The sequence below is a fragment of the Mercenaria mercenaria genome, chromosome 8 (genome assembly GCF_021730395.1).
Source record: "Mercenaria mercenaria strain notata chromosome 8, MADL_Memer_1, whole genome shotgun sequence".
Taxonomy (NCBI): domain Eukaryota; kingdom Metazoa; phylum Mollusca; class Bivalvia; order Venerida; family Veneridae; genus Mercenaria; species Mercenaria mercenaria.
The window spans coordinates 6,392,158-6,420,046 of record NC_069368.1 but is presented as its reverse complement, the minus strand read 5'-3'; the positions used below and the strand labels follow the sequence as shown (position 1 = coordinate 6,420,046).

The 27,889-nt window shown below is 36.0% G+C and overlaps 1 protein-coding gene across 3 annotated transcripts; it reads left to right on the top strand.

The window, feature by feature from the left end:
* Window positions 1-938: 938 nt before the first annotated feature.
* LOC123523135 (tyrosine-protein kinase CSK-like) lies at window positions 939-27,889 on the top strand. 3 transcript variants are annotated; one of them, XM_045300796.2, is made up of 10 exons: window positions 939-960; window positions 2,265-2,363; window positions 14,068-14,290; window positions 17,453-17,621; window positions 22,687-22,792; window positions 23,850-24,008; window positions 25,072-25,171; window positions 26,281-26,382; window positions 26,614-26,700; window positions 27,571-27,889. In XM_045300796.2, the coding sequence occupies exons 2-10, from the start codon at window positions 2,308-2,310 to the stop codon at window positions 27,745-27,747; spliced, it is 1,179 nt and encodes a 392-aa protein (XP_045156731.2). In that variant the 5' UTR covers window positions 939-960; window positions 2,265-2,307; the 3' UTR covers window positions 27,748-27,889. The 3 variants fall into 3 exon arrangements, with proteins under 3 accessions (XP_045156731.2, XP_045156729.2, XP_045156730.2); XM_045300794.2 differs by lacking the exon at window positions 939-960 and adding an exon at window positions 5,730-5,814 and having other exon boundaries at window positions 2,204-2,363; XM_045300795.2 differs by lacking the exon at window positions 939-960 and having other exon boundaries at window positions 2,204-2,363.

Genomic DNA, 27,889 nt, shown 5'->3' with positions numbered 1-27,889 from the left:
CATTCCCATTGATTTCACACTAGACTATAAATAATTCTTAATTGGTAGCAGTGAAAAATCATATGCATGGATGTGATCAGCACTATGTTTTTATCAGAAGATACATGTAGTTAATTTTCATTTATATTTCCAAAAGGTCTTTCTTTTGAGTTTATATGTCTGGTTTGCAGGGCTGCCAAAAGTACTACATCAATTAAATGGACTCCGCACGCATTTTGAAGCAGCCCTTGATTTAAAAAAGCAGCCCTTGATTTTGAAAAAAACATAACCAATTTTGTTTTCAAATTCGTCATCGTACGACTTATGAAAAATTCGTAGTCGTAGTTTGACTATCTGGTCGTATATCTCGTTCCAAGACGAATCCATTGGTATATACTTTTTAATACTTTTGTTCAGTAACAAACCCGCAAATCTCAATTATTTAGACCCACTCTTTTTCCGATAGAAAACATAATTGATGTAGTACTTAGATTTGAATTAACTTGTATCAAATTTATTTGGTTGTTTAATGAACAATGACTATTCTGAATATTACAGAACTTTTGTTTCACAGCAGGAAATTGTTATGAAGTTGAACTTAAGTCTGTTTTCTAAGTTTTTTTTTTAGGTTGGGTAGAACAGTAACTGTTGTGTTTTATGTCAGCATAAATAATTGCATCTTGTGTTTTTTTTTTTCATTACTATAAAGTGATTTTGATTTTATGGTTTAGGTAAAAAAGGTTGTTCCGTGGGGATATGAATTAGTAAATTTCAATTTTTGAACATAAAATGAATGGGATATTAATTACTTTGTTAAGATTTAGTTTTATGGATTGCCAGAACCACAAAATCTGCAAAAAAATAGTTCCTTAAACAAAGTATTGATTTCACAGTATATATGAAGTTAATTTAGGTCAAAAGTGGATACGAACACGAGCACGTATACTAAGGTTGTTCTAAAATTGTTAAGATTCATTCATTGTAAGTTAGATTCATATTAAATATTTATAACTGTTTAAATTGTCCTGGGAATAATACAGTATTTCGAATGAATAAACAATTTAAATTTGGTGTATGAAATTTAGTTACAGAATTGGATTGGCAATCATTTCAAGCTTGTTAGTAAAAAAAAAATACAAACATCAAATCTAAATTCCTTTTCAATAACAAATGCACTTTGTATTTAGATTACCAAATTTGTTTATCGACCAACCAAACTACACGGGTGGTAAACGCGCAATCCAATTCCCACTGGGAATACGCTAAAAATGGGTTGCGCGACTTCCGGTGATGGTGTTGCGCATCAATATATACAAAATCGAGGTAGGTGGGTTTTTGTTTTTGTAAATAATGACACATTTACGAATGTTTTCGAAAAAAGCAAAATGCTATTCGACACAAAAATGAATAAAGATCATATGTGTGAAATCCCAACTTATTAATTCAAGAATCAGCTCTGTTATCATGAAAACTCTGCTGACTCGAACTGTCAAAAAAACATGGAATCATGAAAAATGCAAATTTTCTAACTCTTGTGCCTTCTTTCTGGAAATGTGACGCTTCTAATGATCAAACACGTGTAAAACAGTCATGAATATTACATACACTTGAATGAAATGTTGCTTTCGGGGGAAATATTGGCAAAAAATAATCGGGAATGGGGTTGCGCCCCGGGAATGGAGTTGCGTGTATACATTATATACATTATGATGTATACGAGCAACTCCATTCCCGGTGCGCAACCCCATTACCGATGATTTTTTGTCAATTATGTCCCCGTAAGCAGGATTAGAAGCAAATAATTTTGATATTCGTTACTTTATAACAGTTGAGTTATCATAAAAGGCATCAGGTGTCCTCAGATTAGGCATATGAGGCCAGAAACTTCCATTTTTGTTGATTTCATACTTTATTCACGCTTCGTGTCGGCTGAGTTTTTGTGATAATAGAGCCGAATCATAAATTACAAACCAGATATTTTACACATATGATGTATTATCATATTTGTGTCGAATAGCATTTTGTTTTTTTCGAGAAAATTTATTCTTGTCTCATACTAAGCAAAATCATAACTTCACATACCTCAATTTCGTCTTTTTTACGCGCAACACTAGCACCGGACGTTGCGCAACCCATTTTAAGCGTATTCCCGGCGGGAATTGGATTGCGCGTTTACCACCCGTGAAACTAGGAAGTTAAAAAGATAGATTTCGCCTACTGAAGTAGAATATTTTATTTCAAGGAGGAAGTTGTTGAAGTCATGACATAAACTTGTTGTATTGCAGGATGTGAATTGGCAAAGTAAAAAATAACAACGGAGAGGAAGGCATGATTCCCGCAAGCTATGTTCAGAAACGAAAAGAAGTCTCGCTTCGTGCTATGCCGTAAGTAATTACTTTACTTTTACGATAAGTGGTGACTAACGAGTAAAACTGGCAGGGCCCAGTTTCGTATTGTGGCCCGGATACGATTTTTAAATGAAATAGGTAGATGTACTTTAAGGCATTTATATTCAACTGGTTATTTATGATGTTTATAATCTAAGGATTCCTGCGGACGAGTAATTATTATGTACAAGGCAGTCTGAAAGACAGCTAAATCCCCCGCCACTGCTATAGATAGTGAAAGGATAAACCTTTGATTTTAGCTGTGACCTTGACCTTGAACTGACATGGCTGACTCATGAATTCTGCACAACATCTTGATGAGGTGATCATCTGGCCAAAGTTTCATGAAAATCCTTCAAGGGGTTTAGGAGAAACAGAGCTGAAACCTTTGACCTTCAGTTGTGACCTTGACCTTGAGTTGACATGGCTGACTCATGAGTTCTTGATGAGGTGATCATTTGACACAAGTTTGATGAAAATCCTTCAAGGGGTTAAGAAGATATAGAGTGGACCCAAATGGAAGGCTCAAACCTTCGACCTTAGTTGTGACCTTGACCTTGAGCTGGCATGGTTGACTCATAATTTCTGCACATCGTTCTGATGAGGTAATCATTTGACCCAAGTTTTTTAAAATTCCTTCAAGGGGTTTAGGAGATATAGAGCGGACACGAAATGGAAGGCTCAAACCTTTGACCTTCAGTTGTGACCTTGACCTTGAGCTGACATGGCTGACTCATAAGTTCTGCACATCGCCTTGATGAGGTGATCATTTGACCCAAGTTTGATGAAAATCCTTCAAGGGGTTTAGGAGATATAGAGCAGACACAAAATGGAAGGCTCAAACCTTTGACCCTAAGCTGTGACCTTGACCTTGAGCCGGCATGACTGACTCATGGGTTCTGCATATCGTCTTGATGAGGTGATCATTTGACCCACGTTTTATAAAACTTCAAGGGGTTTAAGAGATATAGAGCGGACACAAAATGGAAGGCTCAAACCTCTGACATTGAGTTGTGACCTTGACCTTGAGCCGGCATGGCTGACTCATGGGTTCTGCACATCATCTTGATGAGGTAATCATTTGACCGAAGTTTTATAAAATTCCTTCAAGGGGTTTAGGAGATATAGAGCGGACACAAAATGGCAGGCTCAAACCTTTGACCTTGAGTTGTGACCTTGACCTTGAACCGACAAGGCTGACTCATGTGTTCTGCACATCGTCTTGATGAGGTGATCATTTGACCCAAGTTTCATGAAAATCCTTCAAGGGGTTTAGGAGATATGGACCGGACACGATTTTGTTACGGACGGAAGGACGGACGGAAGGACGGACGCAGACCATTCCTATAATCCCTCCGCCACGGCGGGGGATTAAAAATAAATAAATGCTTGAATCGATTTTCCTAGCTTCGTGTTAGACTCTTCCAGGCGTTAGATACTACAAATTAACTCTTTCTGTATTCGATAAGACAGATCAGTGTAACAGACTAGCTTCGTGTAGGTCGGGTCTAAAATCTTACCCGAGGTAACGGAGTCAGACGAAATGGATACGGTCCTCCATTCATCCGGATTCAGCTCAATTTTGCAGAAAAAGTAAACGGATATGAGACACTTTTCTTTCCTCCATTGTTTTCGTCTGGTCACGTGCTTTAAAAATATGCATATGTTTTAGCTCAGGCACTTGCAGATAATGCGGTACAAGTCACACAAGGCGTGCATTTTGGGCCACTTTTGCCTCAAAATATAGTGTCCTGAAATCGGAGTTTTACTCGTTTTTAATCCCCCGCCGTGGCGGAGGGATTATAGGAATGGTCTGCGTCCGTCCTTCCGTCCGTCCTTCCGTCCGTAACAAATTCGTGTCCGGTCCATATCTCCTAAACCCCTTGAAGGATTTTCATGAAACTTGGATCAAATGATCACCTCATCAAGACGATGTGCAGAACCCATGAGTCAGCCTTGTCGGTTCAAGGTCAAGGTCACAACTCAAGGTCAAAGGTTTGAGCCTGCCATTTTGTGTCCGCTCTATATCTCCTAAACCCCTTGAAGGAATTTTATAAAACTTGGGTCAAATGATCACCTCATCAAGACGATGTGCAGAACCCATGAGTCCGCCATGCCGGCTCAAGGTCAAGGTCACAACTCAAGGTCAAAGGTTTGAGCCTTCCATTTTGTGTCCGCTCTATATCTCTTAAACCCCTTGAAGGAATTTTATAAAACTTGGGCCAAATGATTACCTCATCAAGACGATGTGCAGAACCCATGAGTCAGTCATGCCGGCTCAAGGTCAAGGTCACAACTTAGGGTCAAAGGTTTGAACCTTCCATTTTGTGTCCGCTCTATATCTCCTAAACCCCTTGAAGGATTTTCATCAAACTTGGGTCAAACGATCACCTCATCAAGGCAATGTGCAGAACTTATGAGTCAGCCATGTCAGCTCAAGGTCAAGGTCACAACTGAAGGTCAAAGGTTTGAGCCTTCCATTTCGTGTCCACTCTATATCTCCTAAACCCCTTGAAAGAATTTTATAAAACCTGGGTCAAATGATTACCTCATCAAGACGATGTGCAGAAATTATGAGTCAACCATGCCAGCTCAAGGTCAAGGTCACAACTAAGGGTCGAAGGTTTGAGCCTTCCATTTGGTGTCCACTCTGTATCTCCTTAACCCCTTGAAGGATTTTCATCAAACTTTGGTCAAATGATCACCTCATCAAGAACTCATGAGTCAGCCATGTCAACTCAAGGTCAAGGTCACAACTAAGGGTCGAAGGTTTCAGCCTTCCATTTGGTGTCCACTCTGTATCTCCTTAACCCCTTGAAGGATTTTCATCAAACTTTGGTCAAATGATCACCTCATCAAGAACTCATGAGTCAGCCATGTCAACTCAAGGTCAAGGTAACATCTGAAGGTCAAAGGTTTCAGCTCTGTATCTCCTGAACCCCTTGAAGAATTTTCATGAAACTTTGGTCAAATGATCACCTCATCAAGACGTTGTGCAGAATTCATGAGTCAGCCATGTCAGTTCAAGGTCAAGGTCACAGCTAAAATCAAAGGTTTTACCCTTTCACTATCCATAGCAGTGGCGGGGGATTTAGCTGTCTTTCAGACTGCCTTGTTATTATAGAAAGAACGGAATCGGCAAGCTGAAAATATGACATAATGAATTGCTAAGTAAATGCAATACATCCGCTCTAAATTTCGCTGACATTTCTCAAAATTGGATCTTTTAATGATTTTTTTTTTCGCACTAGTATCAACTCAGATTTTTTGATTTTTCAAATTTACTGTACCTTGCTCCCAAACCTGTAATTACAACAGGCACATTTTTGAAGCAATAAATTCATTTTCCAATCTCTTTCACAGAGATGTTGCTCTTGACCTCACTGTCATCACTGCCAACGTCTATGAATCAAAACCCTGAAAGGACTGGTAGCCAGTGCTTATTGAGGTATATTTCAACAGATACACCTGAAGAATCAACATTTCATTGTACATAGACAACAGCCCCCTAACCCTAAACCCTAACCCTATAGCGGAGTGATTCCAAATATTTCGATTGTGAATGTAAAGTTCACGTTTATTCTAGAATCCGTTGCTGCTTAACGTTGTTTAAAACAGTAGCCCTCACAATACCAAGATTATATAAAAAAAATATGAGACTATGTTTTTACACGTCCAGAATATTTGTGTGATGCGGTCATAGGCGTTAAGTTGGTCTGCAGTTTGCATTTTGCAGTTCGCATTTCGAATTGCAAACTGCAAACTGTTTTGCATTTTGCAGTTCGCAATTCGAATTGCAAACCGCAAACTGATTTGTATTTTGCAGTTTGCATTTTGCAGTTCGAAATGAAACCGCAAACTGATTTCCATTTTGCAGTTTTGCATTTTGCAGTTCGAATTGCAGAATGAATTATTTTGTGGTTCGAGTTGTATATAAGTAGATGAACTGCGATTCGCTTTCCGAGAAAGATGTTATTGTATTTTGCTTTCAGGCTTTTAACTTAAACATTTCAACCCAATTTGTACATTTAAATTTGAATTGCAAACTGCAAAACATTATGCGTTTTGCAGTTCGAATTGCAAAATGAATTTTATTTTGCGGTTCAAGATAATATATATACTTGAACGGCGATTCGCTTTATAAATAAAGATTCTATAATTTTTTGCCTTTCGTGCTTTATTATTTAACATTTCTATCTAATTTGCACTTCGTAATTTGAATTGCAAACTGCAAAACATAACGATTTTGCAGTTCAAATAGCAAAATGAACTGTTATTTTGCGGTTCACGTTATAAATATTTGTTTGTTTTTCGTGAATATGGAATAGGCCTATATCTTAGAAGTGAGAAAATCTCAAATATTTTCCCGAGCGCTACGCCAGTGAAAATGTGAACATTTTCTCACTTTGAAGTGAGATATATTCCATATTCACGAAAAACAAACAAATTTTCTTTTTATTTTATGCTTAATTATGTTGAGATATGCATTTTGCAACAAATTTTAATCTTAACGCGGGGAACAGGCGCGCGTATACGAATATGACGTCAGACGTGTCGTGACGTTAAGTGACTCATTTTTTCCGCTGTGAAATTATTTTTGAAAATCCTTCGCTTGTCATTGGTTAAAAAGATTTTTGAACTGTAACATATAATAATGTTTCCGTATTACATGACTTTTTATTTCACAATATTTTATTAAACGTTTTATTTTTCTACGGTAGCCTACTGACGCGAGTTTCGTGAATTGTAAGTTAGATGAACCACACACTTGTTAAAGATTTCAGTCGACATATTGAGGAATGGTTTATTGACATGTACGTTTGCGTTGAATAGTACAGTATTCTTTTATAGGTGACAGTATTTCAGTCATGTAACGGCGGGCAGTTAACCTAACCGGTTTTCCTGGATTCTGTACCAGTACAAACCTGTTCTCCGCAAGTAACTGCCAACTTCCCCACATTAATCAGAGGTGGATGACTAATGATTACAGACACAATGTCGTTTATCAAATAGTCATGAGAACATACGCCCCGCCCGAGGATCGAACTCGCGACCCTGCGATCCGTAGACCAACGCTCTTACCTACTGAGCTAAGCGGGCGGGCAGAGAGTCGAATACACAATCACGAAATTGGTAGCTGAACAGCTTTGATAATAAACTTTCAATAGTTATATCGTTATTTAGGTTCGGACACCGACAATTAACTTACGCTATGGAGTATTCATGACTGTCGGGTCAATACTTACAGACGATAAAAATGAAATCAGTATTTATATAAAATAACACATTACAATTTTTATGTATGTTTAAATACTAGATGGTGACTCGGAATATGTTCAATAGCTTTCTGTAAATAAAGACATTGTTGGTCTAAGTGATATACTGCATTTTGCAGTGTGAACTGCAAAAATGATTTATATTCATTTATTTACTGAACCGTGGTGAAGTTTCTCAAAAGATGGTATAATTTTTAGGCTTTGGGATTTTAAGACTTAATTTTTAAATCTTGTTTGAAATTTTGACATTTTGTAATTTGAAATGCAAGCTGCATAATATTTTGCATTTTGCAGTTCGAATTGCAAAATGAATTTTGGTTTTGCATTTCAGAATTCAAGATTTCAATGTCAATTGCACTTTGTAATTTGAATTGCAAACTGCAAAATATTTTGCATTTTGCTGTTCGAATTGCAAAATGAATTTTTATTTTGCGTTTCAGAATTAAAGATTTCAATGTCAATTGCGCTGTGTAATTTGAATTGCAAACTGCAAAATATTGTGCATTTTACAGTTCGAATTGCAAAATGAATTTTTACATTAGATTCAATATATGTATTGAACTGCGATGAAATTTCTCAGAAAAATGGTATTGTTTGGGGCTTTTCAATTTATTTTCGCTTTGTAATTTGAATTGCAAACTGCAAAATATTTCAAAATATACGCAAATTATCGCAAATAACCTTCAATATCATACATATTTATATTTGTTTTTGATACAGAAAAAAGAAATTCTGTCTCAAGTAACTAGCATTCAGTGAGGCAAATGTCTAAATACAGTCATTCGTAATACTTTAGACATCCCCCATCCCTTTTGTCCTATTGGGGTTTTGCTAAAGTCTGCTACGTCGACAAAGATTGTTTTTCTTGAGACCTCGGACGCTTGATTTCGTATACAGACATTCTTTTTTGATCGTGCCGAGTGGGGGCTCGTTGGCTCTAACCATGGTTTGATGGCGGGGATCAGAAATGGCATCTATTAGCTTTGTGCAGCTGATTCATTTATACGGTTTCCAGCATACTGGGGTACATTGTTATTAGAAACTCTTAATGTTTGTGTTTCTGCACATAATATAGTCACAATGTGGAAATACATTTTTCACAATTTTTCCGTTCATACTTCTCTTTGCCGAGTAAACTAAACTAGCTTTACCTACTGGCCTCGATTTTGATCTGTGGTCAGTGTACTCAGTCCATATTCTTTTCCTAGCATCGCCGAAAAGACAACTTGTTGAATCTTAACCAGAATAGGAAAAAAACGCATTTGAAATTCGAACTGCAAAATGGAAAATATTTCGCGGTTTGCAATTGAAATTACAAGCACTGGAATGATTTTAAAGCCTGAAAATCATTTTCTCGGAAAGCAAATCGTGGTATAGATTTCTTGAACTGCAAAATTAAAATCTAGCATAAAACTGCTGTTCCTGACACGTTTCGATGATGTTTTAACAGGAGAGTAAACGTGTTCTCGTGTTCACGTGCTGTTAAAAACATTTTTATATGCGCGTTTTATGCTAGAATTGCGTTAACGCATGTACATTATATTTTCGTGTTATAACATCATCAGCTATCCCTCGGGATACGTTGCTACTCTCGCCCTCGCCCTACCGAGCTTGAGCACCAACCGATCCCTTGGGATTCTGCAGATGTTATAACAAGAAAAAAAAAATACGTGCGTTATCCATGCGTTCATTTTGAAAACTAATAATGTAAAGCGTAAATGAGAATGAAATGTTAAATTAAAAATTCTGAAAAGTTCAAAACATTAACATCTTTCTCGGAAAGCGAATTGCGATTAATCTGTATCTTAAACGGCGAAAAAAAAATCATTTTTCAATTTGAATAGCAAAGTGCAAAATATTTTGCAGTTAGCAATTAAAAATACAAAGCGCAAAAGTGACTGAAAAGTCCTATTTTAAAGCCTGAAATATATTCATTTTTAAATACTGAAAAGCTCAAAACATCACAATTCATATATATAATGAATAATAAGTAAAACTTCATTTTGCCATTCGAATCGCAAATCGCAGAAAAGAAAAACGATGTGACTGAAATATTCAATGTTATAGCCCGAGTTGCTCAAAATATTAACATTTTTCATGGAAAGCGAATTGCGGGTTATATATATCTCTCGAATTGCAAAATAAAAGTTCATTTTGCAATTCGAACTGCAAAGTGCAAAATGCAAAATATTTTGCAGTTTGCAATTCAAATTACAAAGTGCAAATTAGATCGAAATCTTCAATAATAAGGCCTGAAAGGCAAAAAATAATAGATTATTTCTTAGAAAGAGAATTGCCGTCCATATATATCTTGAACCACAAAAAAAAAATGCATTTTGCAATTCGAACTGTAAAATGCGAAATGTTTTACTGTTTGCAATTCAAATTACAAAGTGCAAATTAGAGTGAAATGTTAAATTTCAAAGGCTAAAAAAATGCGCTTCATTTGTATCGTGAATCGCAAAATAAAAATTCATTTTGCAATTCGAACTGCAAAATGTAAAATGTTTTGCAGTTTGCAATTCATGTTACAATGTACAAATTAGATTGAATTGTTAAAGTTTCAATCCTAAAAAGCCCAAAACAATAATAGCTATCTCGGAAAGCAACTCGGTTCATACAAATATTGAATTGCAAAATAAAAACGCATTTTGCAATTCGAATCGCAAACTGCAAAACAGTTTGTGGTTTTCAATTCGAATCGCAATCTGCTAAACAGTTTGCAATTCGAACTGCAAAATGCAAAACAGTTTGCGGTTTGCAATTCGAACTGCAAAATGCAAAACAGTTTGCGGTTTGCAATTCGAATTGCGAACTGCAAACTACAAACTGCAGACCAACTTAACGCCTATGATGCGGTCACATATAATAGAAGGAAAACTCAAACAATGCGAGGTTGAGACTTGGTAGTTGATTTAGATCTATAGCCAGTTGCTAAAGCACTGGCTAAAACGTAAATCTACGACTAATTATAAGCGTCAAATGATTGGTTGTTTAGTTCAAAGAGCGGGTGACTTACCGTAAAAAATACTTTTTAGCCAGTGCTTTAGCAACTGGCTTTAGATCTAAATCAACTACCAAGTCTCAACCTCGCATTGTTTGAGTTTTCCTTCTATTTAATATGATGAGAAAATACCAATTTTGTGTAAATTCATAGTCATCCGAGACTGTTCAGGTCAAACCAATGTGCAATGGTATTTTCTCATCATATTAAATGTCGTTGATGCTAAAGCAACATGTCTTAATTTACAAGAAGAGAATTTCATTTGGTCGTGTTTTTCAGGTGTTATTATACGCCCGTTTGAAAAACGGGACGTATTATGGGAACGCCCCTGGCGGGCGGGCGGGCGGGCGGCGTCCACAGACTTTGTCCGGAGCATATCTTCTACATGCATGAAGGGATTTTGATGAAACTTGGCACAGTTGTTCACCAGGTCTAAGGTCAAGGTCACACTTAGAGGTCAAAGGATACAAGAATGAAAACCTTGTCCGGAGCATTTCTTCTTCATGCATAGGGGGATTTTGATGTAACTGCACAAATGTTCACCACCACGAGGCGGAGTGTCATGCGCAAGAACCAGGCCCCTAGGTCAAAGGTCAAGGTCACACTTAGAGGCCAAAGGTCAGATACAAGAATGACTTTGTCCGAAGCATTTCTTCTTCATGCATGGAGGGATTTTGATGTAACTTGGCACAATTATACACCATCATGTGACGAAGTGTCATGCGCAGTTCCTTTCTTTAGAATTACTTCCCTTTGTTGTTACTATAAATAGCTTATATTGTAACTTTTTCATTACTAGTCGTAGGGAAAAATCGAGACCACTTTTCTGTAGTACAACATGCATGCTACATCCAATTATGAGGTGTATTTTGACCAATCTCTACCTGGTAAAGATTTTTGTGTGGACTTACAATTTTTTTTATGGATTTTTTTCTCTCTCTCTCTCTTTAAAGATTAACATCCCTTAGTTGTGATTTTTTGTGTGGACTTACAATTTTTTATACGCCTGTTTGAAAAACGGGACGTATTATGGGAACGCCCCTGGCGGGCGGGGGCGGGCGGCGTCCACAGACTTTGTCCGGAGCATATCTTCTACATGCATAAAGGGATTTTGATGAAACTTGGCACAGTTGTTCACCATCATGAGACGGAGTGTCATGCGCAAAAACCAGGTCCCTAGGTCTAAGGTCAAGGTCACACTTAGAGGTCAAAGGTCAAATTCAAGAATGTCTTTGTCCGGAGCATATCTTCTTCATGCATGGAGGGATTTTGATGAAAGTTGGCACAATTGTTCATCATCATGAGACGGAGTGTCATGCGCAAGAACCAGGTCCCTGGGTCTAAGGTCAAGGTCACACTTAGAGGTCAAAGGATACAAGAAAGAAAACTTTGTCCGGAGCATATCTTCTTTATGCATGGAGGGATTTTGATATAACTTGGCACAAATGTTCACCACCACGAGGCGGAGTGTCATGCGCAAGAACCAGGTCCCTAGGTCTAAGGTCAAGGTTACACTAAGAGGTCAAAGGATACAAGAATGAAAACCTTGTCCGGAGCATTTCTTCTTCATGCATAGAGGGATTTTGATATAACTTTGCACAAATGTTCACCACCACGAGGCGGAGTGTCATGCGCAAGAACCAGGTCCCTAGGTCAAAGGTCAAGGTCACACTTAGAGGCCAAAGGTCAGATACAAGAATGACTTTGTCCGAAGCATTTCTTCTTCATGCATGGAGGGATTTTCCACTTTTCTGTAGTACAACATGCATGCTACAACCAATTTTGAGGTGTATTTTGACCAATCTCTACCTGGTGAAGACTTTTGTGTGGCTTACATTTTTTGCGGGGATTTCTTTTTTTTAAGATTAACTTCCCTTAGTTGTTACTATAAATAACTTATATTGTAACTTTTTTTATAATTGACCATAGGGAAAAACCAAGACCACTTTTCTGTGGTACAACATAGATGTTACTTTCAAATTTTAGGTGTATTTTAAGGTCTCTCTACCTGGTAAGGAATTTTTTTTGTGGACTTAGGAAAACAAAAGACTTACAATGATTACTAAACAACCACAAAATTAAAATTCATTTGCAATACAGCAGCTAGAGTAAAGAAATTTGCTGTGACGGCGTATATTGTGACATTCTGGCACTCTTGTTTTTTTATAATATTGAATAAAACTGGGCCAAGACGATGACAGGGGTGAATGCTTCCGAAGTGGATTTTGAATGAAAGTTCTGTTTGGGATATTGATGATTTATCGGTTCTTTTTCTGGCATTCTTTGGTGTTTAACATGCAGTAATCACTCATGTTTGCAAGGCGATGAGCAAAATGCTTGGGTTATCTAAGGTGCCGAGCAATTAAAATGAAGAAAATAGAAAGTAAAACGCAAGGGTCCACACAAACTGTTACAGTGAACAACATTGATGTCGGGTTAGGGAATGCAGTTTTTCGAGAGGTATTTAGTATTCCGTGAGAACTACTTCCGCCTAGCTTTTTTTCGTATGATTTGAATAACGTTTTACACAGTCAGGTGTGGTTACTATATTTGCAATAATTCATGCATTCTTGATGATGTTTTCAAATACGGTCAATCAGTTGTTGCTCGAATAATTGATATTTTTATGCCGTTTAATCAGAGCGGTTCCTTTGTCATTCATTAGACTGTTTGGTAAATAGGTATAAAGAGTAAAGAAATCATATGAAACGACTGAACAGCAAACTTTTTTCGGATTATAATTTTTCAAGAATTTTGCAATATTTTATAGTGACTACGAATGTTTTTACCAGAGTTTGCATATACTTTATCGCAATATATTTGTCACGTGGGGTGAAATAACAGTTCGACATAAAGTAAAATAAATTAGTAGTGGTACATGTATAAGATGTTGAATTATCTATGAAACGAGCTGAATGTGATTGTAAATGCAAATAAGGAATCCAACATAATCTTGCTGATATAAATACGAAATTTCAAAATACAAACTTCAGGGATGTGATAAGTGACCAAATCCTGTTATTTGGAAGGACTCAAGGTGTAGCACTACAAAGTTCCTTATGTAAAACGTAAATATACTGTAAGCGTAAAACGATGATGACATCATAGACCACCTAGGATGCTTGACTAAAACATACATAGAGAAGACTTTTCGGTGAAGTCTTTAACTAAGGTTTATGGGAAAGGACTATTTTATGGATTTATCAATTTTGATAGGACAGTCAACACTGTCAAACAGTTTACGTTTTCGAGATTGCACCATGTAACAGATGCTTTTTTTCTATTGATTTTGCGTGCTAACCACAGTGTTGGGGCATAAACCTTATCTGTAAAGATAACAAGGGTACACATAGATAGATATAATTATGCTATTTGATTATAGAAGTGATCAGTGTTTTAATTTCAATCTGACGTGTTTTAGATGGTTCCATGGCAAAATAGACAGACGGAAATCAGAAAAGCTCCTTCTTGACATCAAGACAAACGGTTTGTTTTTGGTGCGAGAAAGTATTCATTATCCGGGCGATTATACATTGAGCGTATATCATAAAAACAAAGTGGAGCATTATCGCATCATCTACAGCAAAAATAAACTAACAATAGACGAGGAAGGATTTTTTGATAATTTGCCAGGGCTGGTAGAGGTAAAACACCCTCGTAGCTGTAACGTCCAAAATTTCCCTTGTATATCCATAGAACTCGTATAATCAACACAAAAAACAGGTCTTGTCATATTCCCAGACTAGTTACTATGTTATGAATGGACACGGGGGTGCATTTTCTAAATTGAATACATCCCGGCACCAGTGAAATATTTCAAGCAAGCTGAACAAATACATTAATTTTTGCTGTTTTTTTTTTTTTAATGAATTGATTTTGTAGATTTCATCAAAGTATGAACAACTTTGCCGTGCGAGGCACATTTTGAACACAACAGATACTTTTTGTAGACAAATGAAAATCATCGAGAAGGTGATTCCTATTTTTTATTTACAGTCTTTTATTCTCTTTATATTGTTTTTTTTTCAGAGTTTCATACTTTTAAATAAGAAATCTCTAAAATGACCAGAGGGTGTAATGAAGTAATTGTAGTTCTAATTGTGTTACAACACATGCATTCAATGGTCAGGTAAACTTCATGTTATAATGATGTAATTTAGGTAAACAAGCATGATCGGTCGAGTGTCTGACCTCGGAAATGTTCCGCATATGAAGCCGATGTGTTAATCAAAATATGATTAGTGTATGCTGGTTTATTGAAGGAAGCTTGTCCAGACTGTAGATTTTTTTTCTGGGGATATGTCTTGGCCTTATTCGTCCATATACCAATATATCCGTTCCACAGTGCACACCTGTAAACGGTATAACATTCATACTTTGATATCTTCTGCAAAATAGATCTTTAGGAAAACAGAAGAAATTAAGATAATTGTTCATGAAAATAGGTAGTTTGGTTAGACATAAACTGCATTTAGAAAAAGTTTTAGTGTGATTTTTTATTGATGTGGACTCCATACTCACAACTACAAGGGTGTTGATGCTTAAAATATCTATATAAGGTTGGTGTGAGGCTACCAGCGCTTCATCTCTTGCTTTTATTATCGCTTTACTAAAACTAAAGAAAGCGATGTTTTGAGTTGTGCTTACGGCTAGTAGCTATCCATTTCTTCAGCAGTTGCTTTTGTGTGCCAGATTAATTTTTCAATTTTCACAACTAAATTGAAGACTTATTTTAACCTTCTGTATTGTAAGCTTACAATATATAGAAAAATCTTGTACAATGCATAACATTTTGAATTTGTCTAATTGGTAGATTTTATCCATGGAACAATTATTAGAACTTACACAGTAATTCTGTATTTGTAGCAGCTATGTTAGTCTCTTTGTGTGGGCTTTACTATATAGTGTGCAATCCTCTGTATAAGTAAAACAGAATGCAAAAATGAATTACTCTGATAATACTAACATAATTGCATACAATTTCAAATATAATTCTACCTACTTTAAAGAGAAAGAGTCGGTATACGTTCTGTGGAATCAGTTTATTTTCTGGGCACAAATTTTTGTGGTTTGGGCCAAGACAGTTGTTTCAAGGGAATATGCATTAAAGAATTTCAATTGTTTAGCATTAAATGAATGGGAATTTTACTTGTTAGTTGGAAGTTAATTTCATGAATTCTGTCAACAACAAAATCCAGGAAAATTCGTCACCTAAAATAGTAATAATATAAGATTCTTTCACTTACAGACTATGATATGTTAAATACAAACCGGTGTTTCTCATTACAGATCTGGTGCAGCCGTTCTGCGCATGCCCAGAAGTGATTATCAGTTGGTGCGTACGGCAAAAAATACGCAAAATTTTGCTTGTCCGCGCGCATTTCTTGTATAATATGTATCATATACTGACTAAAGGTTAGGGTTAGTATCACCATGGTTACTATATATATAGTATATAGCGCACCAGATCTGTTTTAGTCACAGTCCTAACTGTCGTAAATAGAGACTGTTTCTTGATTAATACAAATACAAAGTGTCTCCAGTATTTATGAAAGGCAGTTCTTCAAAATTACCTATTATTTACAAATTACAGGACTCTCAGAGAATAAACTCGAGTTTCATTTACAAGTTTTCAAAGCATTTCATATTATTATTTAATATAAAAAGAAATTTGAAAGATAATGCAATTTGCAGATCTATCTTTATTTTGTACCAGTTTGCTGGCTTGTTGAAAGAGTTAATCTAAGGAATACCTTTATATAGTCAAAGTTCGTTTGCTCGAACTTTACATTTTTACAAAGTTGTGCCCCTTTTCGACTTGACAGTTTTTGATTAAGTTTTATATCTAAGTTAGTATCCACTAATAGGAATAGATTGAAACCTCACACACTTGCCCACTGACATGGTCCGATATGCATTATATAGGTTCCATAACCCTGCTTTTGATTTTTACCAAATTACGCCCTTTCTTCGACTTATATATTCATTAAATTGACAAGGCTGCTGAATAGTCAAACGTTGCTATCTTCCGACAGCTCTTGTTGTACTTCAGATCCCTACAGGCAGAACCTCAGAAGGGAGTCTGATGTTTAATCAATAGATAGAAATGATTGGATGTGCAAAACTACAACTTCAGCTTTCTGAATACTAATATAACCCCGTTCCACTATAGAACACTGTGATAGTGGTTGTGACTGTCTCCTACACTGCTCTTGTTTAAGCAGTTGACATCTATATGGACTTTAACTTAGTTCATATATCATTAGATAACCAGGATAAGTTATTATGTTATCTTTGGATACAGCGCATTGTTGGAAAAAAGCCATAGGCTGAAAAACATTTTAAGAGCGGAAAATATAAATCAAACTAATGTTATAATTTGTGAGTATAATTGAATCTTTAACCAGCGTTGAAGGAAGTACTATAATTGTCCGGTAACTTTAATCGAACCTCTCAGGTAAATCTTGCTCTTACAGGTACGTGTGCTGAATGTTTTAATAGATCTATAGGTACTATAATAATGTCAATTTGTTTCAAAACCTAGTTTTTAACTATTTTTAGGAGATTAACCATAGTCTCCATTCAAAATTCCAAACCTACATATTTTGGTTATATTTAAATATTATGTTGAATTTCCCGTGTATCTGCACCAATTTATGCAGTTTTTCATTGACTAAGTGTTGCAATTTCTGTATTGCCTGTTTGCATTATTTCCAGAAAAGGTAACAATTGAATTTTTGTAATTGTGGCATCATAAATGGAGACTTGCATATGTTCTAATCAGCAGAAGTTAATTTCTATTTCAGCATTACACAAAAGATGCTGATGGTTTGTGTACAAAGTTAATTACGCCACTGCCAAAACAAGGCGGCAATTTTTTCTCTGTCTCTCCGGAAGAATTTGCTTCAGGTGGCTGGACTATTAGCCTAGCTGATTTGATAATTGGAGAACCTATAGGAAAAGGAGAATTTGGAGGTAAGAGGGCTTTACGTTTTACAGGATAGCCAGGTATAACTTCCTTCCATACATATTTCTAAAGAAATACACTTTGTCTCACTGTATATTGGCTTATAACCTTAGGGTTGAATATTAGCATTAGTTGTATATTTCACATTTTGATGCAGTACATGGCTTCATCACCTTATAAAACAGAGGCCGATATTCAATACTCTTTCCAGTTTGAAAAAAAGGTTAAATTTTACAATTTAAAGCTCTGAATCCCCCTACACCCCCCCCAAAAAAAAAAAAAACAAAAAAAACAAAAAAAAAAACAAGACAACCAAGTTGGCCCTAGGTCGCTCACCTGATAACCACACCATAACAGTGTAAACATGTTTGACCTAGTGATTTCATGGAAACAAATATTCTAGCAAATTTTCATTAGGATTGGCCCCAAAATGTGGTCTTTTGAGTTTAAACAAGTATTTTCTTTGATATGACCTAGTGAGCTAGTTTTTGACACCAGATGACCCATATTCAAACATGGCCTAGATTTCATCAAGGCAATCATTCTGACTAAATTTTATGAAGATCAATTGACAAATACAGCTTCTATCGCATACAGAAGTTTTTTCTTTGATTTGACCTAGTGACCTACTTTGTAATCCCAGTTGACCCATATTCAAACTCGACCTAGATTTCATCAAGGCAATTATTCTGACCCAATTTACTGAAGATCAATCGAAAAATACAGCTTCTATCGCATACACAAGGTTTTTCTTTGATTTGAAAATATTTACTGTACACATTACACCATACTGCTTCAAGTTTATTTTTAGATAATTCTTTTCTTTCAATCACTTTTATATAAAAACCTGGACTTGATTTCAGAGGATGGCAAGAAAAAAATTGATAGATGTACTTGCTATTAGTGAAATTTGGCATCCGAAAGACAAATTGCACTCTATAAAGAGATATCTGAATTGGATAGCAAAAGAGAGAACATATAAACAAGGAGGACGAGTGACACTATTGATTCGTAAATTCGTAAAAGTATAAAAGTGATTGAAAGAAAAGAATTATCTAAAAATAAACTTGAAGCAGTACGGTGCAATGTGTACAGTAAATATGTAAACTTAAGTCATTGTATCAGTGTAAATTCCTCTTGGAGATAAAAGCAGCTTAATGGAGTTATTCAGAGTTGCAGAGACTTTGTTTTTGTAATGGGTGATTTCAACGCAACATCAGTACTGTGGAAATGAAAAAGAGAATGATCTCGGTTAATTATTGTTTGAGTTCTTACGTAAGAAAAAAGATTTACAAATAACAATGAATTTACAACAAAGGATAGAATTATTGACTCTGGTTCAAGAAGTATTAATTGAAAAAGTAAATAAACTGGAAAATGCAAGAAGTATATTCAAACAGTGACCACAAACTGATCTCCTTCGCATAGGGAAGGAAGAGGTTATTGAAAAGGTAATCAAGTGGGATTTCAAAATAATTGAATGGTACCAATTTGAGGTAGAGTGCCAAAATCTTTTTGAAAATTGGGACAAAAATGGAGATATTGAGAAGGCATACAATGATATTTGTAATAAGATATTAGAGGCAACAGAGAAAGTAGAAAAAAAACAGTATGTATACATAAGAGGGGATGGTGGTCAAAAGAGCTAGAGCAAAAAGCAACAGCAGTTAGAAAGCACAAAAAACTTTCTCACAAAAAGAGTGATCAACATAATCGGGAATTATTAGACTTATCGGTGAATGAGTTTACGGAGATCGAAACAAAAGCAAAAGGAGGAATACTTGATCCTAGAGAACCTCAAACATTTTGGAAGGTATATATATAACTAATAGAAACAAGAAAGGGGCAGATAAATCAGTAGTGCTACCATTTAAGGAAAATTATGGTAGTATAGCAATTACAGTAAAGGAAATTATAGAAGAATTTCTGGAATATTATGGGAAAGAAAACCTTGAAGTGGAAACCAAACAAAAAAATTGGTTCGAAGAAGTTGAGAATAAAGTAAAAGAAGAAGTTGAATTACAGAAGAACGAGATGTCTCATATTACAAAAGGTGAATATGAAAACCATGACATTGCTAAACAGGAAGTGAAACTTGCTGTTGACTACGCAAAATCTTACTCTGCACCAAGCCCCAAAGAAAGTTTTGTATAGAGTTTATCAAAAATGGAGGAAAGAATTTGATCAAAGCTATATGCAAACTTTTTCAGGAATGCTGGGAAACAGTAGAATTCGCCAAGCTTTCAAGACAGAACCTAAACTAATAATGCCAAAGCCAGGAAAAGATGATTATAACATAGTGCGGGCATACAGACCAGTAACTTTAGAAAGTGTAATAGGCAAGCTATTTGAATGAGTCGTAGCAAATAGGCTGAGATGGAAATGTGAAATAGAAGGAATTTTTCGGCAAGTCAGGAAGCATATTGGAAAAACAAATCCTGCATAAACGCAGTTGGTAGAATGGTACAGAACATGCAGTAAGCAAAAGCAGACAATAAGATATCAGTATAGTGGCGGTCCTAGACTATGGATCATGCTTTGAAACTGTATGGAAGTCAGGTATTTTACATAAAGAGAGAGATAGGCTATGGTTATACCTTACATAATTACCTATACAACAGTAGATTCTACATTACTGTAAATGGTGAAAGGGTGGAAAGTCAAGAGGACGTTTGGTACACAAAGTAGAATATGGGAGTAGAAGCAGAAAAAACAGATGTAATGACCATTAAACCAAATAAAAGCTATGACGTAGGGGATGAAAAGTCATGTTGAAAAAATGAATATTTGAAAGTTGTGAGAAAGAAAAGTATTAGGGGCAGTTATTGATGACGAACAAAGCATCCATGAACACAATAATACTCAAACAAAATCCGGTTTCAAAGCTCTCATGTCAATAAGTCATTTTGGTCATTTTGGTAATGAAAAGAGAGGCTGCAATCAAGAAATCTCCATGAAGCTGTACAAAATATTAGTTCTATCAGTGTTGGATTAGTGTATGCCAGTGATAGCAACAGCTGCAGATTATGCTGAAAATGAATATAGAAAAGTACATGTAAAGGCACTACTGACAGCAACAGGATGTATCTCTTCTACAGCACCAGAACAGCTAGAAGTGATGACATTAGTACTGCCCATATTTCTACACTTAAAGTGCAAAAATGCAGAGCTGATAATTTTCTCCTTTTTTGGATTTAACGTCGCACCGACACATAATAGCTGATAAGATTTTACAGCAAAGTGGAAGACAATCCCATCAGATAATACCAGCAGACAGATCTAAAACAAATAAGAACATGTAGATACAGACTTCCAGTACAGCAAAAAAGGAGGTCTAGAATTATGTAGAACGGTCAGTTGCATTAAAATGCATAAGAATATCAGAACGAAAAAGACGAGCAAGTAGAGAACATAACAGAAATAATCAGCAAATTCACAGACAGGGAAATCAGCATGTTCACAGATGGGTCAACGTTGAGAAATTCGGGACCAATAGGAGCTGGAGCATGCATCTACTTTAAGTGAACAAACTTGGATCCAGTTCAATTAAATTTCCAGTCATACATCAACAACTATGTAGGAGAGATATGGAATATCACCTTGCTCTATCCTTTTTAGAAGAAAAAAAACACTCATCAAAGAAGCGTTCACTTGTTTGTAGACTGTCAGCCATCAATTAAAATCATTTTCAAACACAATATCAGAGTCCAACATAGCGTTTACAATAGAAACAAGACAAATATTACAGAACCTAGAGAACAAGAATAACAAGATTCAAATACGCTGGACGCCAGGACATAACATATAGAGGGAAATGAAATTGCAGACAAGCTAGCAAAGGAGGCGGCAAGAAAAATGATAGGAAAGCATGCGGATGAAAACACTAGGAGAGTAGATAAGAAAGAATTAGCAGAAGATATAAGAATAAATGCAAAGCAAAAGTGGCAGAGAAAATATCAAAACACTGAAGGAAATGAAAGATTTATAGTGATCTTTCCGACTGTACAGCCCAGAAAACCTTAAAGAACAGAAAGAAGTCTAGTACGTATTACCAAACAGCTTATAACAGGACACTCAAATCTGAAGAGTCACATGTCAAAATTAATACAAGATGTCCATGAAATGTGTCTAGAAGCATGAAGCTATTATCAAGGGTTAGTGAGCTGGTGTGCAAGATATTGAAAGCAGGCACGCAGATGAGCAAAAAAATTTAAATTTCGCACTTCCACTGGCAGGATGACAAATATCTTACTTTAATTGTACAAAAGAAAACATGGTTTATGAACATGAATGCATTATCTTCCTCTTTTAGGACAGTTAGATAGGGTTTACAAGAAACTACAGTCTTAGAATGCATAAATTTATGTGAGAAAGAAATGGCATCATTTTCATCAGAAAATGTTGACCATTTTTCAACATATAACATGAACACTGTGCAAAGAAGCAGGAGTATATAGCTTTGCACTTGTTTTTGCATCGGTTGGCAGATCTGTTGGTAGAACGAACTGTTTCCACCCAATGACATGAGAGCCACTTCACCCAGAACATTCCAGTTTAATAGCATGACTAGCATGACTGGGTTTATGAAGTAGAAAACCCCTATTGTTTTTGGGATCAGTAGGCCAAAGGTAAAGGTCACAAATAGTTTGCACAATAACTTAAGAACCAGATGACCCTGAACCTTCGAACTTAATAGCTTGACTGGGTTTATGAAATAGATGATCCCTATTGCTTTGGGGCAAATATGCCAGAGGTTAAAATGACAGGGGCCTTAAACTTGAAAACGGTTCCTGCTCAGTATCTTGAAAACCACTCAGTATCTTCAAAACTTGCTCATGAAGTAGACGAACCGTTGTTGTTTTGGCATTAATAGGTCTAGGTCACCTATCATGAGGGCATACATGTTTTACTAACAGCTCTTGTTTAATCTTTTTGTATAAACCAAAAGAATTGAGCATATGCAATAATAACTAATAACCGGTATACCTTCCTTCAAAGAAAAGGGAGTATACAGACCAACAACTTCTAATTTTCATTCAGTATTGTTGAAATGGCGTTTATTCACTCTTTCAGATGTGCTTAAAGGTTTATATAAAGGTAAACCAGTAGCAATCAAGAAACTCAAGGACGATAACGGGGCAGCGCGAGATCAGCTCTTACAGGAGGCATCATTGATGACGTTAGTACATTAGTCTTCTTTCACTGGTTAGATGTCAAATCCTTTACGTATATGGTAATATCCGACTCTATGGTAACTGTTTTACAAGGCTCAGTTACTCTCAAGCATCATTAACATAAACAGCCTTATAATTGCCCGTGAGCAGGTATTCCAATCTACTAAATGGATTTATTCAACTTTCAATAGTTTAGCACTCCGCATCATCACTCATAATCTATATGCCAAGATCCTTGAAGTATAGATGTATGTGGTATTTTTTTTCTAGGATAATCAAAGTGGGATGAAGTTACTCACACTTAATGATTTGAATTTATCATCAATAGTGACTTCACACTTGAATTGTTTTAATCCTCTGACAAAACAGTACTGCAAGATATAAGTCTTTATCCTGCTAAATTTCTTTAATGAACTTGTCAATCTGTCAATTTGGACAGTGCCACTGTTAAAGGAGCGCTTACCAAAAAGGTGCTGACTGAATAGCGAAAAGTGCAGACCATGAGCAGACTACATGGATGTGCAGGCTGATCATGATCTACACTGGTCTCAAAGGTAGAACCAGTCGTATCCAGCATGGGTTAATCACTCCATGGATATCTCTAGCTTCCTCAGATATGCCCTGATTCACGATCTATCATCAAAAAAGTTGAGTGTGTGGTCTCCTCTGACAGCTTCATTGTAAACATCTACCAGTCTGTTTGTTTTACAAACCTGGTATTATTTGCTGTGAAATCATTCATTTTCACGTGGGACTGATTTTCACGGATTTTGTGCTATAGCCAATCCAAGAAGTTAAAACCTAACATAAATAAAATGAAGCTGTCCATTTTTATATAATTTATATTCAAAGATCAATATCCGGATATATATCAATTAATTGTTTAGGGTATGAAATTATCCCCAAATTTCATACCCAAGAAATGAAACAAAATCGCAGTTTACTGTAGAATACATGCTTAATTCTAGACTTTAATGGTAATAGTATTAATGATATTTTCATGGAGTATCAACTTGCTTTGATCATAGTGCTGTTTTCTATACTAATTATATTACTTTTCAGGTCGGTACGTCATCCGAACCTAGTGTCGCTATTAGGAATAGTTCAGGAGGAGACAATATACTTAGTTCTAGAATTTATGGGCAAAGGTAGTCTTGTAGAATATCTTAGATCGAGAGGACGTAGTGTCATCACAAAGAAAGATCAAATCAATTTTGCAACGTAAGTACTATTGATATATATGTGCAGAGCAATAGATTACCCTTGAATATCTATAGGTTATTAGCATTGTATCGGGAAATATGCACGAAATATTGTGCGCAATGTTCTTCCGCCAAAGAACGAGTGATATTTCCCGAAGCAAATATGATAATCTTTTTATAACATATATATCTACACGTATGTATGTTATGTTATGTAAATATTATGACATAGTATGAATTTGTTCTATAGCCTGAATAAGATTGAACTAAATAAAAGAAATAATGCAACGACACACATTAAATTACGCCATACATCCGATATGAAATTCAGGTATCAGTGTATAAAAATATTGACATTTCTTGTACCATTGTAATTTAAGCCAGGGATATAAAAACAAGTATGTAATAACTCTGATTTAAGTAGGGTCCATTATCTACAAAACTTGTCATTTAAGAAAAACTCCATTTCAAGAGTATCAAACTTGGACTTTAAGGTTGTAATCATTTAGATCTATAAATTGTAGACATGTAGCCATGTATCTTTTATATGAAGTACAAATACATTGCAGAGCAACAGATAAGCTGTCTGAGTGAATTTGGTATTACCCTATCATTTTCTTTGAATTTAGTATTGGCTAAACTGAATTGCATTCTCTAAAACACGTTACCCCATGTTTTTAATTTATTTTTGATGCATTTCAGTGTAGTGTATTATTATTTATGCTTTTTCATTAAGGATGAAATTGTAGAACAAAGAAATAAACAAGATAAAGGACATTATTGATCAATATGTGTATTCTGTTGAACATGGGTTGCACAAAAATTTTGAGCAGCCGTGGATACTTGTCCATTCACTTGATGTTTTTTATCAACAAAATTTCTAGTCAACATTCTTATTTACTGCACGTAATACATTAAACAATTCGATATGTCATTCAAAATACTTTTTATATCCTGTTCCTCAATCGAGGAGTAGTTAGCAATAACAGTTTTTAACTTAAAAATACGCAGATTATCTGTTGCTTTGCATTGTATTACCAACCACATAGAAGAATTACTAATGAATGAATGATTTATTACAGTGACACATGTAGCGCAATGGCATATCTGGAAGATAGACAGTTGGCTCACAGAGATTTAGCTGCTAGAAATGTCCTGGTCAATGATGAAGATACAGCTAAGGTAGGCAAACTGACACTTCTCAAAATGGGCACTTAATTGAATAAACCAGAATGTACACTTAATTGTATAAAATCGGACTGGGCACTTAATTGAATAAATTAATATTATATTAAATGATATTGTGTCCATGATGTCTATCAGGTGTGATAGCCTATAGGGATCAACAATGGTCTAGGGGAGATACAGCATTCCTTTGACTAACAATTATGTGAGTACTATTTAGGCATTAGAACTAAAATATAAACTCCAAGTAGGCACTACTTATTCAAGATGAATACATGTGTAGCTAACTGCATCAAAGTTCGAAATCAGTACTGTCATAACTGTTATAAAAGAGGGACTGGCACCAGTGTCGTGTTTAACCCTCAGTTTGCTATTCTAGCAAATATGGCAGTTCTTTAAACCGGAATCTCCTGTCCCGTTGTCCGTCCCACAAGACCGTCGCCTCAGGCACCCCAGTCGGGTGGCTTCTAGAGGGGAACCGGTACCCCACTGCTCGGACTGTCCCTTTCTAGGAAGACCCGCGATCGCGCCGTGCGACCACCACCCGTGTGGGTCGACGATGCCGCGGCCAGGGTCGGCCGGTCCCGTGATGATCAGGAACGGAACCGAAGCCTGGCGGCCGTAAAGAAAATTTGTGAGTTCAAAAGTTTACAACACTGAATCAGTAAAAATGATGCGAACGAAGAAGAAAACTTTGAATGACAGTATTGGTAATTTCAGTCAGTTATGAAATCCATAGCCAATAGGGAGAGCTGAGTGATCATGAGTTTGATCCCCAGATGGTGTGACAATTTGATAAAAGGCATAGTGTCTGAAATGATTTGTTCTACACCTCTGCTTCATGTGGGGAAGTTGGCAGTTACTTGCAGAGAACAGGTTTGAACTGATACAGAATCCAGAAACACTGGTTAGGTTAACTGCCCGCTGTCACATAACTGAAATACTGTTAAAAACAGCGTTTAACCCAAAACAAAGACACAAAAAATGAAACCTTGATAAGGGATGAAATTTATTTGTTAGCTGGAGGAAAGAGTAATTATTGAGTAGTGCAGATGATAGGCAAGCATGCAAGTGTGAAATGTACATGGCATTTTCATAAACTGCAGGTGTCTGATTTTGGATTAGCCAATAGAATAGATTACAACCCAGCCCAGGTTGGCGGCAAATTACCAATCAAATGGATGGCACCAGAAGCACTCAAGGACAATGTGAGTACATTTGTATTCTACTGCAGGATTTTATTGTTTTTGGAAAAAGAGATCAAGTATGTGTGAGTTACCTAAATTTCTTGGTTACATTTGTACAAAATTTAAATTCCAACATACAAATAGACATATTTCATCTTAAAATGTTAGAATTTAAATCTTATATTCCCATGAAATAGCAGGAACCTTTTGCATGAAATTAAATGGTTTATGTTTGAATTTTTGTAATTTCAGAAATTTACCAGCAAGTCTGACATGTGGAGTTTTGGTATCCTTTTGTGGGAAATTTACTCATTTGGCCGAGTCCCTTATCCCAGAATTGTAAGTATATGTTGGACTGAAATGGGAGGTCTTACTTATTAAGAGTACCTGTCATTGTCATGAAATGGGAGCCATTTTACTTATCGTATCTAAAAGATTGCTCTTCACAAATTAGCAAACATTGCAAGTCATGCAAATTCACTAATTGGCAAGTCGGTACAAACTTTAGTGCTGCAGAAAAAGCTTTGTGGCTCCCCTCGCGAGGTTAATTAATGCCAAGATGTAATTGGAATAGAAGTCTCTGGATTTTTAAGCCCTCACATATTAATGTGGAGGGCATATAGCGTAGCTGCTGTCTGTACGTATGTACGTTCGTCTGTCGGTACATCCGAACAACCCGAAATATTTTGTGACAAACTCCTCCCACACTATTGCCCTGATTTGCTTCAAACTTTCACAGATGAACATCCTTGATGTGCAGATGACCATTGATTGAGGAAGGTTTTTTTCTGAAAGTCTCACAGTTAAAGGAACTTCATGAGAAGATGACTATAAATGACAGATTTTTTATCTGTTGGTATTTTGATAAACTTTCTCCGGAGCATTTCTTCTTCATGCATGGAGAGATTTTGATGTACCTTGGCACAATTGTTTACCATAATGAGATGCGCAAAGGTCAAATTCAAAAATAACTTTGTCCGGAGCATTGCTTCTTCATGCGTGGAGGGATTATGATGTAACTTGGAACAAATGTTCACCACCATTTTGAATTTAATGGAGGCACTATAGTCTGTGTCGTCTTTAAATGTTTTAGTCTTAAAAAGGACACTACTTAAGCTTTGGATTTTCCCAGCTGTCTTATAAGTGAGACATAGTTCTGATGGAGTTGAAATGAAAGAATGTAAATTTAAACAATATTTATATTTTCAGCCACTAGCAGATGTAGTAATGCACGTAGAGCGGGGATACAGAATGGAGGCCCCGGAAGGATGTCCACCTGAAATATACACTATTATGACTGAGGCGTGGAATGGAGACCCGGAAAAAAGGCCAACATTCAAAATAGTGTTACAAAAACTTCACGACTTACAGGCCGTTACTGTATGATGGAAAATATAGCATCTGTTTGGGAATAATTCGACCATAAAAATATACTGTATTCTAATATAAACTGGTCTACATCAAAAACACCAAGAACATATTTGTACTAGACACCAATATATTGTAAATAAAAAATAGTATAACTCGA

Bases quoted from the DNA above. Each gene is read 5' to 3' on its own strand.
- LOC123523135 (XM_045300794.2), top strand. From the start codon at position 2,324: ATGTTCAGAAACGAAAAGAAGTCTCGCTTCGTGCTATGCC. The intron at 2,364-5,729 runs GTAAGTAATTAC...TCTCTTTCACAG, and splicing joins GTCTCGCTTCGTGCTATGCC to AGATGTTGCTCTTGACCTCA. The intron at 24,009-25,071 runs GTAAGTACTATT...GATTTATTACAG, and splicing joins GATCAAATCAATTTTGCAAC to TGACACATGTAGCGCAATGG.